The sequence below is a fragment of the Pseudophryne corroboree genome, chromosome 8 (assembly GCF_028390025.1).
Source record: "Pseudophryne corroboree isolate aPseCor3 chromosome 8, aPseCor3.hap2, whole genome shotgun sequence".
NCBI classification, from domain to species: Eukaryota; Metazoa; Chordata; class Amphibia; order Anura; family Myobatrachidae; genus Pseudophryne; species Pseudophryne corroboree.
In genome coordinates, this window is record NC_086451.1 from 306,109,471 (window position 1) to 306,127,355 (window position 17,885).

General features: G+C 45.1%; 1 protein-coding gene and 1 long non-coding RNA gene across 3 annotated transcripts in view; one reads left to right on the plus strand and one right to left on the minus strand.

Annotated features, from left to right (window-relative positions):
- The window catches only part of RNF128 (ring finger protein 128), a 372,908-nt gene that overhangs the window by 233,984 nt on the left and 121,039 nt on the right, over positions 1-17,885 (plus strand). The window contains exon 1 of one of the 2 annotated variants that reach the window (XM_063937363.1): positions 6,516-7,096. The exons of the other annotated variant lie outside the window; for it this stretch is intronic. Within the exon in view, the coding sequence (XP_063793433.1) occupies positions 6,661-7,096 (436 nt within the window). The 5' untranslated portion in view covers positions 6,516-6,660. Of the gene's footprint in view, positions 1-6,515; positions 7,097-17,885 lie in introns of those variants that run through there. 2 annotated transcript variants of the gene reach the window in all.
- The window catches only part of LOC134949034 (uncharacterized), a 17,502-nt gene continuing 15,812 nt past the window's right edge, over positions 16,196-17,885 (minus strand). The window contains exon 4 of the long non-coding RNA XR_010183087.1: positions 16,196-16,295. This is a non-coding gene — a long non-coding RNA (uncharacterized LOC134949034). The remainder of the gene's footprint in view (positions 16,296-17,885) is intronic.

The following is a 17,885-nucleotide window of genomic DNA, read 5'->3' on the forward strand; positions in this document are numbered from 1 at the left end:
AGTGACTTACAGTTGAAGACAATATACTGTAGGACAAGTACAGGGCAACTAAGCATAACTACACCAGTAAACATAGAGATAAGTTCCAGGTGGCCAAAAAACGGCGGGATCTGGGCAGTTGAGGATTATTAAAGTAAGAAACGTATAAGCACATGAGGGAAGAGGGCCCTACTCGTGAGAGCTTACATTCTAAGGGGAGGGGTAGATAGACAGGGGTGACACGGGGTGACACGTCTATCTACCCCTATGATGGGGTCATCATCCCGCTGTCGGATTCTCGCGAGATTCGGATTCTATATAAGGAGCCGCGCGTCGCCGCCATTTTCACTCGTGCATTGGAAATGTTAGGGAGAGGACGTGGCTGGCGTCCTCTCCGTTTATTAATGTTGCTGCAAATATTTGTGCTTATTGCTTAATTGTGGGGACTGGGGAGCAGCTGTATTTATAGGAGGAGTACAGTGCAGAGTTTTGCTGACAGTGACCACCACTTTTATCCGTTCTCTGCCTGAAAAACGCTCCATATCTGTGCTCAGTGTGCTGCATATATCTGTGCTCACACTGCTTTATTGTGGGGACTGGGGACCAGCAGTATTATATAGGGAGGAGTACAGTGCAGAGTTTTGCTGACCAGTGACCACCAGTATTATACGTTGTCTGCCTGAAAAACGCTCCATATCTGTGCTCAGTGTGCTGCATATATCTGTGCTCACACTGCTTTATTGTGGGGACTGGGGACCAGCAGTATTATATAGGAGGAGCACAGTGCAGAGGTTTGCTGACAGTGACCACCAGTATATATAGCAGTACGGTACGGAAGGCCACTGCTCTACCTACCTCTGTGTCGTCAAGTATACTATCCATCTAGATTCTATACTTGTGGTGCATTTTAGTTTTGCAGTTTGCTGACAGTGACCACCAGAATATATAGCTGTACGGTACGGAAGGCCACTGCTCTACCTACCTCTGTGTCGTCAAGTATACTATCCATCTAGATTCTATACCTGTGGTGCATTTTAGTTTTGCAGTTTGCTGACAGTGACCACCAGTATATATAGCAGTACGGTACGGAAGGCCACTGCTCTACCTACCTCTGTGTCGTCAAGTACTGTATACTATCCATCTAGATTCTATACCTGTGGTGCATTTTAGTTTTGCAGTTTGCTGACAGTGACCACCAGTATATATAGCAGTACGGTACGGAAGGCCACTGCTCTACCTACCTCTGTGTTGTCAAGTATACTATCCATCTAGATTCTATACCTGTGGTGCATTTTAGTTTTGCAGTTTGCTGACAGTGACCACCAGTATATATAGCAGTACGGTACGGAAGGCCACTGCTCTACCTACCTCTGTGTCGTCAAGTATACTATCCATCTAGATTCTATACCTGTGGTGCATTTTAGTTTTGCAGTTCGCTGACAGTGACCACCAGTATAAATAGCAGTACGGTACGGAAGGCCACTGCTCTACCTACCTCTGTGTCATCAAGTATACTATCCATCTAGATTCTATACCTGTGGTGCATTTTAGTTTTGCAGTTTGCTGACAGTGACCACCAGTATATATAGCAGTACGGTACAGAAGGCCACTGCTCTACCTACCTCTGTGTCATCAAGTATACTATCCATCTAGATTCTATACATGTGGTGCATTTTAGTTTTGCAGTTTGCTGACAGTGACCACCAGTATATATAGCAGTACGGTATGGAAGGCCACTGCTCTACCTACCTCTGTGTCATCAAGTATACTATCCATCTAGATTCTATACCTGTGGTGCATTTTAGTTTTGCAGTTTGCTGACAGTGACCACCAGTATATATAGCAGTACGGTACGGAAGGCCACTGCTCTACCTACCTCTGTGTCGTCAAGTATACTATCCATCCATACCTGTGGTGCATTTCAGTTGTGCGCAGTATATATAGTAGTAGGCCATTGCTATTGATACTGGCATATAATTCCACACATTAAAAAATTGAGAACAAAAATGTGGAGGTTAAAATAGGGAAAGATCAAGATCCACTTCCACCTCGTGCTGAAGCTGCTGCCACTAGTCATGGCCGAGACGATGAAATGCCATCAACGTCGTCTGCCAAGGCCGATGCCCAATGTCATAGTAGAGAGCTAAAAGCGTCTGATGAGAAGCGTAAACTTGGCAATATGCCATTTACGACACGGAGTGGCAAGGAACGGCTGAGGCCTTGGCCTATGTTCATGGCTAGTGGTTCAGATTCACATGAGGATGGAAGCACTCATCCTCTCGCTAGAAAACTGCAGTGCCACTCCTAGATGGGCCAGGTGTTTGTGTCGGCCACTTGGGTCGCTTAGCTTAGTCACACAGCTACCTCATTGCACCTCTTTTTTTCTTTGCATCATGTGCTGTTTGGGGACTATTTTTTAAATCTGCCATCCTGTCTGACACTGCAGTGCCACTCCTAGATGGGCCAGGTGTTTGTGTCGGCCACTTGTGTCGCTTAGCTTAGTCACACAGCGACTTTGGTGCGTCTCTTTTTTTCTTTGCATCATGTGCTGTTTGGGGACTATTTTTTTGAAGTGCCATCCTGTCTGACACTGCAGTGCCACTCCTAGATGGGCCAGGTGTTTGTGTCGGCCACTTGTGTCGCTTAGCTTAGTCACACAGCGACCTTGGTGCGCCTCTTTTTTTCTTTGCATCATGTGCTGTTTGGGGACTATTTTTTTGAAGTGCCATCCTGCCTGACACTGCAGTGCCACTCCTAGATGGGCCAGGTGTTTGTGTCGGCCACTTGTGTCGCTTAGCTTAGCCATCCAACGACCTCTGTGCAAATTTTAGGACTAAAAATAATATTGTGAGGTGTGAGGTGTTCAGAATAGACTGAAAATGAGTGCAAATTATGGTTATTGAGGTTAATAATACTATGGGATCAAAATGACCCCCAAATTCTATGATTTAAGCTGTTTTTGAGGGTTTTTTGTAAAAAAACACCCGAATCCAAAACACACCCGAATCCGAAATTTTCAGGGAGGTTTTAGCAAAACGAGTCCGAATCCAAGACACGGCCGCGGAACCGAATCCAAAACCAAAACACAAAACCCGAAAAATTTCCGGTGCACATCTCTAATATTTATATATATACCCTCAATAAAAGACTGTATCCAATCAAAGTACTTTGAGGAATGTTGGATGATCACTTGCCCCACCAGCAGGCCGCAACCCCAATCATCATGCCTCAGATTGTCACCTTACCGTCCATCATAGAAAACATTCCCTAGATCTGTAGCCCCCCCCCCCCCCCCCTTTACTCCCTTGTTGTAAATTCTGTCCCTTTCACTCCACTATTAAAATCAGATCCCAAAAGATTGTGAGGTGACAAAGGGCCTGATTGAGCAAAGGATGCAAACACTGGCATAGCTGCAATCCTGTACTGCAAAAATATGCAAATGTCACAGCCGCAGGCTTCTATAGAGATGCCCATGGGCAGGGGCGTCTTCAGAGAGGAGGCGGTCAATGTGCAGTCTCCTTCTGGGCCCCCTCTTCTCTTGAAGGCAGCACTCTTGACTCTGAGGTAAGTATGCCCCCCCTCCTTTTTTTTGTATTTTCAGTAAAAAAAATGTAATACCTTTTCTTGTGTTATATTATGTTATAACAAGTGTCCAGTTGGTCCTGGATTGGTAACTTGGGTCACTGGCTATATTTTTAAGTTTTTGGGGTTTATTTACCTTTATTTGCTGTTTGTACATTATTATACGGTCAAGCTCTGTCCCTGTGATGACACTCCGCAGCATCATCGGGGTATTTTCGTTAAAAATACCCCGATGTCCTGCTGCGCATGCGCCGCCCCCGCTGACAACGCAGCTACCGCCGACACCCGGTTGACCCCCCATCGCGACTACCCCCACGCGCCGCGGACCTTCCCCCAAGCAGATCAATATACTCACCAGTCCAGGGAGCCGGTCCGCGCTGCTCCTGCTGGGCTGCCGGGCACCGGATCCTGTGTGCTGCGGTGACCCCCGGTGCTGTAAAGATTACAGCGCTCACCGGAGCAGCGGACACCGGCTCCTGGACAGGTAAGTATGGTATTGGGGATTTTTTTACTTTTTTTTTCCTTTTTATACTTTTATCAGCTTGTGCATACCTCCCAACTGTCCCGATTTTCGCGGGACAGTCCCGTTTTTTTGGGACTGTCCCGCTGTCCCACCTGCGGGCCACAGAGTCCCGTAGTGGGGGGGGGGGCAGTTGGGAGGCTCTTTATCTCGCTGCCCTGCTTAGCAGCAGTGAATAGACGATGTGCGCATGCGCACAGCGTCTATTCAGTGGAGACAGGAGGAGAGGGGGCATACCAGCGGCTCACAGAGCGCTGGGCATGCCCCGTCAGTGACTAAAATGGGGGCGTGGCTTGCGATTGCGTGAAGCCATGCCCCTTTTTGCACAGGACACATCCCTTTTTCGGGAGCGCGCGCGGCTTGGCCGCGCATGTGTCCCTCCTTGGGCCAGGACAAAGTTGGGAGGTATGGCTTGTGTGTCCATCAGACACACATAGCTGATCACTGGAGCCGGGGACAGAGAAAGCTGGCTGCTGGGCAGATGTCTCCGTATCGCAGTTCTGCCCTGTGATCTCGCTAGCCTGAGCTGGCGAGATTATCACAGGGCACACTTCGGTATTTTTTCAAATATTTTTTTTAGTAAATTTGGCCAAATCACATTTCCCATTATAAGTATGGGGAATGCGATGTGGCTTACTAAAAAAAAAGTGAATTAAAGGGTTTGTAGCAGCTTTTCATAAAAACTGCTCCAAATGCCCTTTAATACATTCAGGTGATACTAAAATAATGTGAAAAGGGTGTGAAAACACCCTTTTTCACATTATTTTAGTAAAAATAATGTTAATAAATAGACCCCTAAGTCACCTGTGGCCAAGGATGGATATACTTATAACACGGACTCTTGGGCTGCCTTGGGGATGGCGTTTGAGAACCTCTGCTTTAACCACTTGCCTGGCATGGTCGCATCAGATGCGACCATACCTGCAAGTGCTCTATCTGACCTGGTCGCACGGGATGCGACCAGTCAGATAGAGAGTGTTAGCAGCGGCAGGGAAGAGAAACTTCCCTCCACTGCTGCTGTCAGAGGGACCGGAAGGTCCCTCTGCCTCCCTGCACTCTCCCCCTGTGTCAGCCGTGCTGCCGACCACTGCTGATCGGTCAGCACGGCAGGATTTCCCTCCCACCTCCAGCTGGTGCAGACAATGGCAGCCGCTGGGGAAAGTAAATGAACTCTCCCAAGCCTCCCCCAGACCTCCCCTGTATACCTGCAGGCTGTCCCGGCTTTCAAAATGAAAGCCGCGATGTTCCCGGTGGTCGCGATGTTCACGATCGACGTTTCAATGTTTGGGGGGGGCTCAAAAAATATAATTTTTTTTAACTAAAATCATTTAGGATAGCGTTAAAGTCATGTTCTTCACCTAATTCACTCATTAAAAAAAACGACAATTTCGGAGCGGTTTTCGGCAAAATAAATCGTCAGTTAAGTGGTTAAACACTCATGAATTACACTGGTTCTATGGCTGCAGATTTCAAGCCTGCATTTTGCCTGGGTTATATCAGCCACAGAACCTGTGTAATCCATGAGTGTCCCAGTTTAAAGGGACAGTATGGTAAGCTTAGTTATTGTTATGCAGGTTATTAAGGTGCATACACACTGAGCTATTTTCCCTCTGCCAGCAGTGTTCACGGTGGGAGGTGAAGCACTTTCCACAGTAGGAGCTTCACTCGGCTGTACAAACAGCCCTACGGACAGCGACGGCCAGCGATGATGCGGGAGCACGCATCAGCACTCACTGCTCATCGCCCGGCCATACACATTGGCCAAGTTTGAGCTCAAAGTAGCTCAAAACTAGGCTGACCATACTATCCCTTTACACTGGAACACTAATGAATTACACAGGTTCTGTGGCTGGCTGACTTAAAGTCTGTATGTCACTTGGTTTTAATCAGCCCCAGAATCTGTGTAATTTATGAGTGTACCAGTTTAAAGGGATATTATGGTCAGCCTATAAAAAACACCAAAAGTGAGCTACTTTGAGCTCAAAATCGGCTAGTGTGTATGGGCCTTTATGCTTACCTTTTGTCTTATACCAGGCATGTCCAAACTGCGGCCCTCCAGCTATTGTGAAACTACATATCCCAGCATGCACTGACACAGTTTTGCTGTCAGAGAATGCTAAAGCTGCGTCAGGGCATGCTGGGATGTGTAGTTTCTCAACAGCTGGAGGGCCGCAGTTTGGACATGCCTGTCTTATACCTTTTGTTTATGTACACTTATATAAAACAAAATAATAAAACTTTTGTTTTAGAATAGCTTTTGTTTAAGTTCTGCAATAAGAAATAAGTAATCAACATTCCCATTATGCTATGTAATTGTTCCTTGTGGATTCCAGTTATTACTGATGAGTAAACTAGCACAGGCTTGGACTTTGCAGGCAAACGGCAGAGAAGGGTTAAATTGTAGCCTGGCTTGTGGGAGGGTCTGTGCAGCACCTGGAGTGCAGGTAATACAGGGAGGGGCTGTGGAGTCACTCAGCAGTGAAAGAAAACAGAGCTAGCTCCTAGCATCCAGGACATACTCTCCAGTACTGGTTTGGGAGCTGTGCAGGATCTTGGCTGTTTGCTGTTTTTGGAGAAAAATGAGGCTCAAGTCAGGGCGAGACAAAGTTTCCTGGCATAAGCTGTCTTACTCTCTGTTGCTGCTGTATTTTCTGGCTCTTCAGGACTCTGTTGCTGATATTTTATGGACAGCCAATGTGAACTACTCCTATGTATTGGACAATAGGACCCTCTCAGAAGAGGGTGAGATTGGAGTCTATGGCCATGACTCCCCAGTGGTTAGGGCAGCTGGACTTGGGGTTCTGCCAAAGACAAAAATGTCACATGATGTCTGTCCACCAAACCTGAATTTTAGTGTCCCAGAGAGCTATAATGGTCCCTGGATCGCTATTATCCCACGAGGGGGCTGCTCCTTTAGTGAAAAGATCAGTGCTGCTGCCGCAGCAGGGGCCGGTGCCGTGGTCATCTACAACAACAAGGGAGATGACAATGAGGTTGTTGAAATGTCTCATGCAGGTGAGTTCCAAGCATTTAAACAACCCTGATATTCAGTTACATTCTGATTAGCCCAATGTTCTATGCTTCCCAAACATCACACAAGTTTTCCTTTTTTTTTTACTTAAAAGTTGCTAAGTAGTCCAAAAACTATACTTATCCCTAACCATTTTATTTTTAGCCTACTATTATATGCTATTGTAAGTACTGGGTGATGTGTGCTAGATCATATTTATCTGGCACACATACTGTAAGGTGATTCTTTGTACACCCCACCCTGTATATAGAACCAAAGCTGCAAATAATAGCTTACTGTTTACTTTCAACCTAGCTAAGTATGATCACAGAAATACATATTTTACTTGGCATTGTGGTTTTACGGAACTGTTTATTTGTGACTGAGCAAAGAATCTAGGTGCATTTAATATATATTTGTGCTATCCATTTTGAAATACAGGGTGAGACAAAAGTCCTGTTAAATGCTATTCAGAAATTTTAGTACATAATCTAAAAGTGCATGGATTATGGTTTATTTTCAATTGCTATTTAGAAGCCTCATGAATGTTTCTTGGTCGACAATTGAAGACCTCGGCTTTCAGGTGACCCCATTGGCTGTGTAGAGTCATTTGGCGAGTGATGCAAAACTTCAGAAATCTACTACAAATGCGTATCGTGAATGAAGGCCTCCATCTGGACAATATCCTCTTCAAAACCAATTGAAAATAAGCTGTATTCCATGCACTTTTAGCTTTATGTACTACAAGTTTGAATAGCATCTACCATGCTTTCTTCTTCCTTCTCTCCTCCTTTTCTTCTTTTTTTTTTTTTTTTTTTTTTTTTTTTTTTTTTTTTAACCTTTCAAAACCTGGGAGGATTATTAGCCTGTATGAGGTGATCCGGCTGATGATTGTGCAGTGCATGGCTGCAGCTGAGAAGCAACTATTCGTCTGCTCAAAAGATGCAGTTTATGCTCCGATATGCGAGTATTCCCCATCAGACAGACAGGCCAATCATTTGACCATGTATGACGATGGTCTGTCTGACTGTGCAGTTGAAATAGAAAAAATATGTATTAATTTCTTAATACAAGTTCTGGCGCTACGACTGAGCTGGTTCCCTAAGCTGCTGTAGAATGAGAGGTAGTCAATCTCTCATAAACTAGAATAACAATACAAAAAGATAATAACAGCGCTTAAAATAAATCTAAAACAGGTGTTTTCATAATAACATTTTTATATTTTTAATAAACGCATTCAAAGATAATGCTCAAATTCAACCATAAATAGAGATCCTCATTGCCAGCCTCCGAATCCCAATTAATTATTCGTAAAGGCATACCTGGCAAAGTTAACGTCCTTGTGACCGGTCACACTATCGACAGTCTTTTTAAGAAATGCAGATGTGTCCAATCTCTTGGTGTATAGTTAGCAATTTCCTCGTGGATTAGCCGGGTATCCCACCTAGCGAGGGTCCAAATGCTGTTTCCGATCCTGCGCAACTGATTGGTGGTTCTCCCTTTATTAAATGTCCACGGTGTTATGCTGGAAATAACCTAAGATGGAACAACTGCAAGAAGACGTCCGGTGAGGTGGCCTTAAGATTGGCTTTTGAGTAAGGGTGTGTACACACGGTGAGATCCTGGCTATGCCCGATTTTCACTTGCGATTTCCCTTGAACTCCTCGGAGCCCAGATAGCACAGATTTTGACTAACTTTTCTTGAGATATGGACTATGTGTGCTTACGATTTTGGCTTATGTGCGATTTTGGCATATGTGAGATGTCATTGACATGTGAGATGAACTAGATAGTACACCGATCTAGCAAGGATTGACTTGCCTGCACAGTCTATCTTTTCTTGCGATGCAGACCTGGCAGGACCGCGCATCGGGATCGAATCGGGATCGCAAGGTGACAGTCACCTTGCAATCTGCACTAACTTTTCTTGCGATTTTGACTATATAGTCAAAACCGAAAGAGAATATCTCCCCGTGTGTACACACCCTTAGTGTATAGCCTTTTTTTTTTTTCTTTTTTTTCCCTCCTTGACTTTTCAGTGTTATGTGTTTTAAATCATAGTCCTGATGTTGGCAAATATCATCATTTTGTTTATTTTACCCTGTGGATCTATTTTTCATTGATGGGTCAGTTGTATTGTGCAGTGTTACGCGATATGGTTTTATCATCCTCCCTGACCACTTAATACTACCAATAAAGAATTCTAGTAATACGGGTTTTGATCCAGAGGTGAAGCTTTGCAAGATACCAGGTTCTCGAATACTGAGTATAAGATGCCATCTCAAACTGAGTGACTTGGCAGTCCCCATTGCAGGCTAAGGGGACTGTGGTAAAAGTCAATATTAGAGAGACCGCAAGAGTAATCTGTGATGGTCTTTGATGCGGTACATGATCTCTTAATAAATAGGAGGGAGCGGTGGTAACTCCATCCTTTGGCAAGTAAGGGGATATTACTGCTTCATAAATAGGCCACATAATTATCCATCCTTTGTCATGGATGTCAATATAATTTCTAGTACTTGGAGGATTTTGGAACCCAAACTTCTCCTCCCTTACAAACATAAAATCTATTCACCTTCATTACCTAATAGTGTGAAAGTGAAATGATTAAAATCTACTGTATCTAGTCATACCATGTATATCATGCAATTTGTAACTTTTTGTTTTTTTGTTTCTTGTTATTAAGCAGGTTGGACTTACTAATAGGTGACACTAGCTGCATTATTAAAGTCCTGTGTAGTAGGAGTAGAGTGGCTCACCACCCGCCAGAGGACTCTGTCTGTCCTGTAGAAGCCTCTTGCCACTTTGCAGTTCTAGGTCTCGCCAAGTGTAAATTAAATGACTAATCATAATTTAGAAATTTTAAATTCTTCTTGTTTTCTCCCAGTAATGTGGCCAAATTTGAATGGTGATGTGTATATTACAGCTGAGGAGCCAAAATAATACATACAATTCTAACTTTTGAAACTTCTAGCGGTCTCCTATACATTTTAAAACTTCTCCTATTTGGCCTAACATAGCGGCCTACTAATCTAGCCCCTTTACTCTAAAAGAATCGTACAGAAATGGTAGTTTCCAAAAGATATTTAATAAATGTCTAACGTAAGGCATGTCTCATATCTTGCATAAGGCTAAATAACGCTATCCCTATTTTGTTCCCATTTGCTAGTACCATCCTCGTGTCTACGGAGGAATGTATGTAATAGAGGGATCACACAATCCCTCTCTGGCCGCCTTTCTCCGTTGTGGCCATTTTCAAATTGTTATAATGTGCATAGCTGTGCATGAACACTGGTCCTGGTTCAGAGATGTATACCAAACCAATAGTTTGCCTACATCGCTGGTGTTTTGTGTATGGACAGGACCTTTACTGCCCATGCGCAGAACGGGCCCTGCATCATTGGATGCAGTGCCCCTTAATGGTGGTTTTAGGGCGTGTCTCCTCCGTTTTCTGGGCATTCAGAGGCCAGTGTCTGTCTACCGACACACATTTCCTGGCCTCTGCAATGTGAATTCCACTGCCATCATGAGTGAAGGTTACTCAGATGGGCGATGCAGCAGAGGCTCACACAGAACACCTCCAGCATCATTTGCATATTTCACACAGCAGCTGCGTCCTTGTAGTGTCCTTCTCTGAATCGTGCCCATTGTCAGAAAAGTGATAGTTATACTTTCACTGCCAAGATCATTACTGGGACAGCCACTTATATTCTTTAATTCCATAAAAAAAAAAAAAAATCCTTATTGCCACTAAATGTTGTGTTTAAAGATGAATTTTCAGGGCAGAAGTGCGCGTCTTGTTAAATGGGGTCTTTCATTTCTTGAGGTTTGGTACAATCCTAAAATTAAAACGTGTCATTGGACCTAAAAATACTGTTTTTTGTTTTTTTGTTTTTTTTTAATACGGAATACTAGTATCTATTTTCTAATTTAAAAATGGTAGTGGAGTGGATGGTGTGAGCAGGGTGGGGATCCGGTCTGAAGATCGACAGTGTTTAGGTCGACCACTATAGGTTGACAGTCACTAGGTCGACATGGATGGAAGGTCGACAGGGTTTCTAGGTCGACATGTGCTAGGTTGACAGGTCTAAAGGTCGACATGAGTTTAAAAAAAAAAAAAATTGAATTTTTTCATACTTAACGATCCACGTGGACTACGATTGGAACGGTAAAGTGTGCCGAGCGAAGCGAAGGCACCATGCCCGAAGCATGGCGAGCGAAGCGGTGCACTAATTTGGGATCCCGGTCACTCTACGAAGAAAACGACACAAAAAAAACCATGTCGACCTGTCGACCTAGCACATGTCGACCTAGAAACCCTGTCGACCTTCCATCCATGTCGACCTAGTGACTGTCGACCTATAGTGGTCGACCTAAACATTGTCGACCTAGATACTGTCTATTTGATGAACCACACCCAGCAGGGTGACCATAGCTAGCTGTAATCTCTTGACCAAAAGTGGGGTCTATTAATAGATGGAAGTGCAGCTATATCTGATATGGCACACACCCTTCATGAATCATGATTTAAAGAAAGTGTCAAGATGAATGTTTCAAGTTTCACTGCCCCTGTGAAAGGTTCAATTTGTGAACTGTAAATTACTTTGGCAAACAGATCTAGTAACCAGATATAGGTCTTTGTTCTTTTTCATTCACAGATAAAGAAAATGACACATTTGAAAACAATAGCACCTGTTTGACTTTAGCTAATATTTTGAAAATAGTAAACTTTACTACCAGGAATTGATTGTTTCTTAGATGCAGTAGTCCTAAAATAATGTTTCTTTGGAGGACTCTGTCCATTCTACTCATTACAATAGAGGTCCCCAAACTCTGCCATTACAGTCCAGGTTTTAAGGATATCCATGCTTGAGCACAGGTGACTTAATTATTACACCAGTCAATTTGATTCAAGTATTGATATCCTCTAAAACCTGGGCTGTAATGGGGGAGTTTAGGAAATTCCGAGTAACAGTACATACACCAATCTTATCCTGGACACTGCTTCATGGATGAGTGCGACCAACAAAATATTCCCCTATTTCACAAGCAGCTGCACAGTCACACACATGTATATTAATACTGTTCTCCTTCTTGCCTCCAGTATCCAGTTGCAGAAATGTAATGGAAGTATGAATTAGGAAATTTGAGATGGAAGTGGGGAATGGTATCACAAAGCTGGCAAAAGCTAGAGATAATTTATATGGTCGAAGAGTACAAACTACAGTACCTGTCCATACACTGTGCACTTATTGCTACCTTTTATGTAAGGAGACTTGTTTTGTTGTTAAGGAAGAGATTATACAACAAATGTTGCAATGTGGTTATTATCAGGAGAGCATGACGTTTGTTATTATATATAATTCAGTGGCATTGACTCCAGAGTCTATACTTTAACCATATAAAATGCAGCAAGTATGTCACTTAAAGCACATTTCTATAACTAAAGGTATATGGGACATGTTGTAAGCAGTGATAAAAGTGGAGAAGTTGCCCATGGCAACCAATCAGCATTGATGTAACATTTATAATTTGCATACTATAAACGTATACCGAGCAGCTGATTGGTTTCCATGGGCAACTTCTCCACTTTTATTACTGCTTAGTAGTGTACATGTCTCCCATAATTTTTGTATTGCTTATCTTGCAGTAGTACCAGGCTATTTCATGCATCAAAGATACTTCAGTTTAAGCATAAATAGGTTAAATACCATTCCTGTAACCAGAAGAAGAAAAAACTGACATTTTGTAAGTTTTTTGGGGGGGCCTGCTAATTGGACTTTGGTCTTCATTCTGGTTACAATTGTGCTAATCGATCACTGGACATATGGTTGGCAAAGGCGGTCGGAAATCCGGCGCCAGGCTTGTGACACTAGTCGGGGTGCCTGTGTCGGCATTCCGAGTAGTGTAAAGTTTCCAGCCTCTGTATTTCGACAGCTGAAATTCTGACTGCTGGGATCCTCACCGGATCCCCCAGAATAAGGTAACTAATGCAATTGTGTATGTGGGTATAGCTACGTATGTAGTTTTATTAATAGTTTTTACTTGCAATTCAGCAGTGAAACAATACTCCTACTGTTCCATATGCCTCTTTGAAATTTCTCTACCTGTGACATCGCTCTTCTTCAGAACAAAAGGCATTTCAAAGTTTGGGGAGAAAAAAAAATGGGCCAGGCATCGGGAGTTAGTGGATGGGGGACTGCTTTAATCATCTTTACCAGCTTGAGTTAACCATTTTCGGGGTGAAGAATCTGTAGGGTAGGCATGGAGTCTGCAGAATTTCTTGCACACTGCAGCATGCAGTAAGCTCACCTACAGGAGGTATGCAGCTGCTGGCCAAGCTGCCAAGATAGGAGAGCTACATGTTCCAGCTACCTTGCGGGTAATCTACCCAGTTTATTCATTTATTATCATCCCTGCTCCTATTATTACCATCCCCAGCTGTTGTGTTTGTGCCTGCTAGTAATACTACACTCTGACCCTGCTATCCTATGTCCCTACTACTACCCGCCCAACTGCAATCTGGCTTTCTGCTAACTCCAGCTGCAGGGGCAGATTGTGAACTAAAAGTGGCCCTAGAAAAAGTTGTTGTGGCCTTACATAGGCAGCAGCAGAAGTGTAGCCATGGTGGCAGCACATGATACCCCCACTCAGCTATATGTCCCAACTAGCACCCGTACTCATCTACCATCTGTTTTACTACCTCTTGTACTTTCAGCTGTTATGTGTCTCTACTTGTACTACTAAAACCACAGCTGACGTATTCCTACTACTAATACTACCTCCACTCCACTATCATCCCTACTACTACCCCCACCCGGATGTTGAATATGTCCCCATATTATTATTTCTTATTTTTTTTATTCTTTACCATCTCCAGCAGTCAAGTTCTAATAGTACTCCCACCCATTCATAGAGCCCCTTCATGTTTTAAGAGCCCTGGGCCACTCTAACTTAACCCAGCTCTGCCACCATTGGCTGTTTCAAGGGGTTGTATACTGGAGGAGCGAAACTCTTTGCATTAGCCAGGTCTGAGCAAGTTGTTCAAACCAGTCTAGAGTTAGGTGTGCAATTTAAGAAACCTGCTGGACAGGTTTCATGTTTTTGGACAGTGGGAGGACACCTCTTGAAATGGGGAACATACAAACTCCACACAGAGTTTTTGCAGTCTTAATCAAACACATCTCCTTAGGGCAGTGACACAGCAATGTTAACCACTCTGTATCCATGATTTAAGTATTACATGGCTCCTGTCACCTTTCAATGTTCTACATTTGGAAATCTGAAGGTAAGCAGAGATGGCTCAAGCCTTCTGAATAGTAGACAAGTGGAGAAATTGTCCATAGCAGTCAATCCACTTTTTTTTTTTTTTAGCATTTATCAAGTACATGATATGTAGAATCTGGTTGCTATTGGCAACTTCTTCCTAACTAGAAGTAGATTGTTTGTTTATTAAAGGCAATTCCACCACTCCTCCACTCTTTAGAAGGCTTGATACAACTACCCCATGATCACAAAAAGTGTGGCCGTACCACGTTATATACATACTTCACATTGTAAGTATGCCACAACCACACAACAGATATATCTAGCAAAGGCGTAGGCTGGGTTGGACTTGCCCACAGGGGTAACCACCGGTGGGCCTCACTGCCTGGGGGCCCACCTGCTCCTCTATGGATCAGGTCCCGACTGTGCACTTGAGCTGTACATTATACATAGTATCTACAGTGCATTGCAGTTATTAATCTGGTATATTATCATGCATGCACTAGCAGTATTTACTATATATATTTATCATGAGGCCCATACCATGTTAGCCAAGCCTCTGTGGCAGATGGCCACACCCCTAAGCATGGGCCTTACCCCTGCATTCCCCCGGTGGGCCCTCCATGCCCCAGTCCGACACTGGGCGTAGGGATTTACACATTTTAGTAACTTATTTCTGAGGACTCGTTGACACTCTCTTAGGTTAGAGGAGAGGAGATTACGCACAATGCGGCGTAAAGGTTTTTTCATAGTAAGGACAATATGTGTTTGGAATTTCCTGCCTGAGGGAGTTGTAATGGCGGACTCAGTCAACACCTTTAAGAATGGGTTAGATAAATTCCTAATGGGTAAGGATATCCAGGGTTATGGTGCGTAGTCATGCGATATAGTCAGTGCTTAAAGTGGTCCTGGAGAGGTGGTGGAACTCACCCATCATCGCCAGCTTACACCCCCCCCCCCCCCCCCCCATGTCCTCCAAACCCCCTTCCCCGTGTGCTAGGTGGGGAGCTACCCTGAAATGGTGTCTGGCCACTGCCGGATTTGCAACCAACTAGGGTTGGTGTGTAGAACACATATGAGAAATGTTGCACTTAATATCTTGAAAAAAATTTAGTTATATAGGTACTAAAATACACACTAGCAACACAAATAATTTCAGCGTAAGAACATGGGGGGTAATTCCAAGTTGATCGCAGCAGGAAATTTTTTTAGCAGTTGGGCAAAACCATGTGCACTGCAGGGGGGGCAGATATAACACGTGCAGAGAGAGTTAGATTTGGGTGGGTTATTTTGTTTCTGTGCAGGGTAAATACTGGCTGCTTTATTTTCACACTGCAATTTAGATTTCAGCTTGAACACACCCCACCCAAATCTATCTCTCTCTGCACATGTTATATCTGCCTCCCCTGCAGTGCACATGGTTTTGCCCAATTGCTATCAAAAATCCTGCTGCGATCAACTTGGAATTACCCCCATGGTGTTAAACATCAATACACATGGAATGAATACCATGTGCACATGTAAAAACACTGTTGTGTATAGGAAATTGAAAGTGAATAGCCGGGGGCCTGGGGGCCGCTTAGGCCCCCAGAATCTGTAGGGACTATGATAGTGTGTAATACATTCTAGATGCTTTTTAACACCCCTTTCACCAGCTGCGATTACAATATTAGGTCTCTTAAAAAGAAAAAGAAAAATTCTATGCCACGCAATTATTTTTCTGCCACCCGTTTCTGTTTTTTTTATTGGGTATCCAAGTCTTCGTCACTTAATGTTTTTGTTTTTTTTGGCAACCCCTACTGTATGTATACCCTGTGTTTGGGTCTTTTCTTACCTGTTTGGTGGTTTCTTTGCATCGGGGGAGTCTCCCTGTGCAGACAATGTCTTGAGATGGTATTCAGTAAAGTATACATATAGGAGATGTGTCCCGGAAGCCACCTGTTTGCATAGGAATAGTATTGTCATCTTAATATAATAAAGGTTTAACTAAATATTGTTTGGGGCAGGGTAAAGGTGAACTTCCCTGAACAAACATGCTGGAGACACCATCCTCCTACAGCTTTCCCCTGAGCCATCCCTGCCTCCCTGGTCTCTCCAGCACTATCCCTCCGTGTATCTACCCCAGCGCCATCCCTGGCTACCTGCGTCTCTGCAGCAGCATCCCACCCTGTATCTACCCAGCGCCATGCCTGCCTCCCTGCGTCTCTCCAGCACCATCCCTCCCTGTATCTACCCAGCGCCATGCCTGCCTCCCTGCGTCTCTCCAGCACCATCTCTCCCTGTATCTACCCAGCGCCATCCCTGCCTCCCTGCGTCTCTCCAGCACCATCTCTCCCTGTATCTACCCAGCGCCATCCCTGCCTCCCTGCGTCTCTCCAGCACCATCTCTCCCTGTATCTACCCAGCGCCATGCCTGCCTCCCTGCGTCTCTCCAGCACTATCCCTCCCTGTATCTACCCAGCGCCATGCCTGCCTCCCTGCGTCTCTCCAGCACTATCCCTCCCTGTATCTACCCCAGCACCATCCCTGCCTCCCTGCGTCTCTCCAGCACTATCCCTCCCTGTATCTACCCCAGCGCCATCCCTGGCTCCCTGCGTCTCTCCAGCACTATCCCTCCCTGTATCTACCCCAGCACCATCCCTGCCTCCCTGCGTCTCTCCAGCACCATCCCTCCCTGTATCTACCCAGCGCCATCCCTGCCTCCCTGCGTCTCTCCAGCACCATCTCTCCCTGTATCTACCCCAGCACCATCCCTGCCTCCCTGCGTCTCTCCAGCACCATCCCTCCCTGTATCTACCCCAGCGCCATCCCTGCCTCCCTGCGTCTCTCCAGCACTATCCCTCCCTGTATCTACCCCAGCGCCATCCCTGCCTCCCTGCGACTCTCCAGCACTATCCCTCCCTGTATCTACCCCAGCACCATCCCTGCGTCTCTCCAGCACCATCCCTCCCTGTATCTACCCAGCGCCATGCCTGCCTCCCTGCGTCTCTCCAGCACCATCTCTCCCTGTATCTACCCAGCACCATCCCTGCCTCCCTGCGTCTCTCCAGCACCATCCCTCCCTGTATCTACCCCAGCGCCATCCCTGCCTCCCTGCGTCTCTCCAGCACTATCCCTCCCTGTATCTACCCCAGCGCCATCCCTGCCTCCCTGCGTCTCTCCAGCACTATCCCTCCCTGTATCTACCCAGCGCCATCCCTGCTTCCCTGCGTCTCTCCAGCACCATCTCTCCCTTTGTCTCTTCAACGCCATCCCTCCCTTTATCTACCCAGCGCCATCCCTGAGTCTCTCCAGCACCATCCCTCCCTCTGTCTCTTCAACGCCATCCCTCCCTGTATCTACCCAGCGCCATCCCTGCCTCCCTGCATCTCTCCAGCACCTTCCCTCCCTCTGTCTCTTGACCGCCATCCCTCCCTGTATCTACCCAGCGCCATCCCTGCCTTCATCTCTCCAGCGCCATCCCATTAATTACACCCCAAAGCACCCACACCCTCATTTATTAATTACACCCCAAAGCACCATCATTCA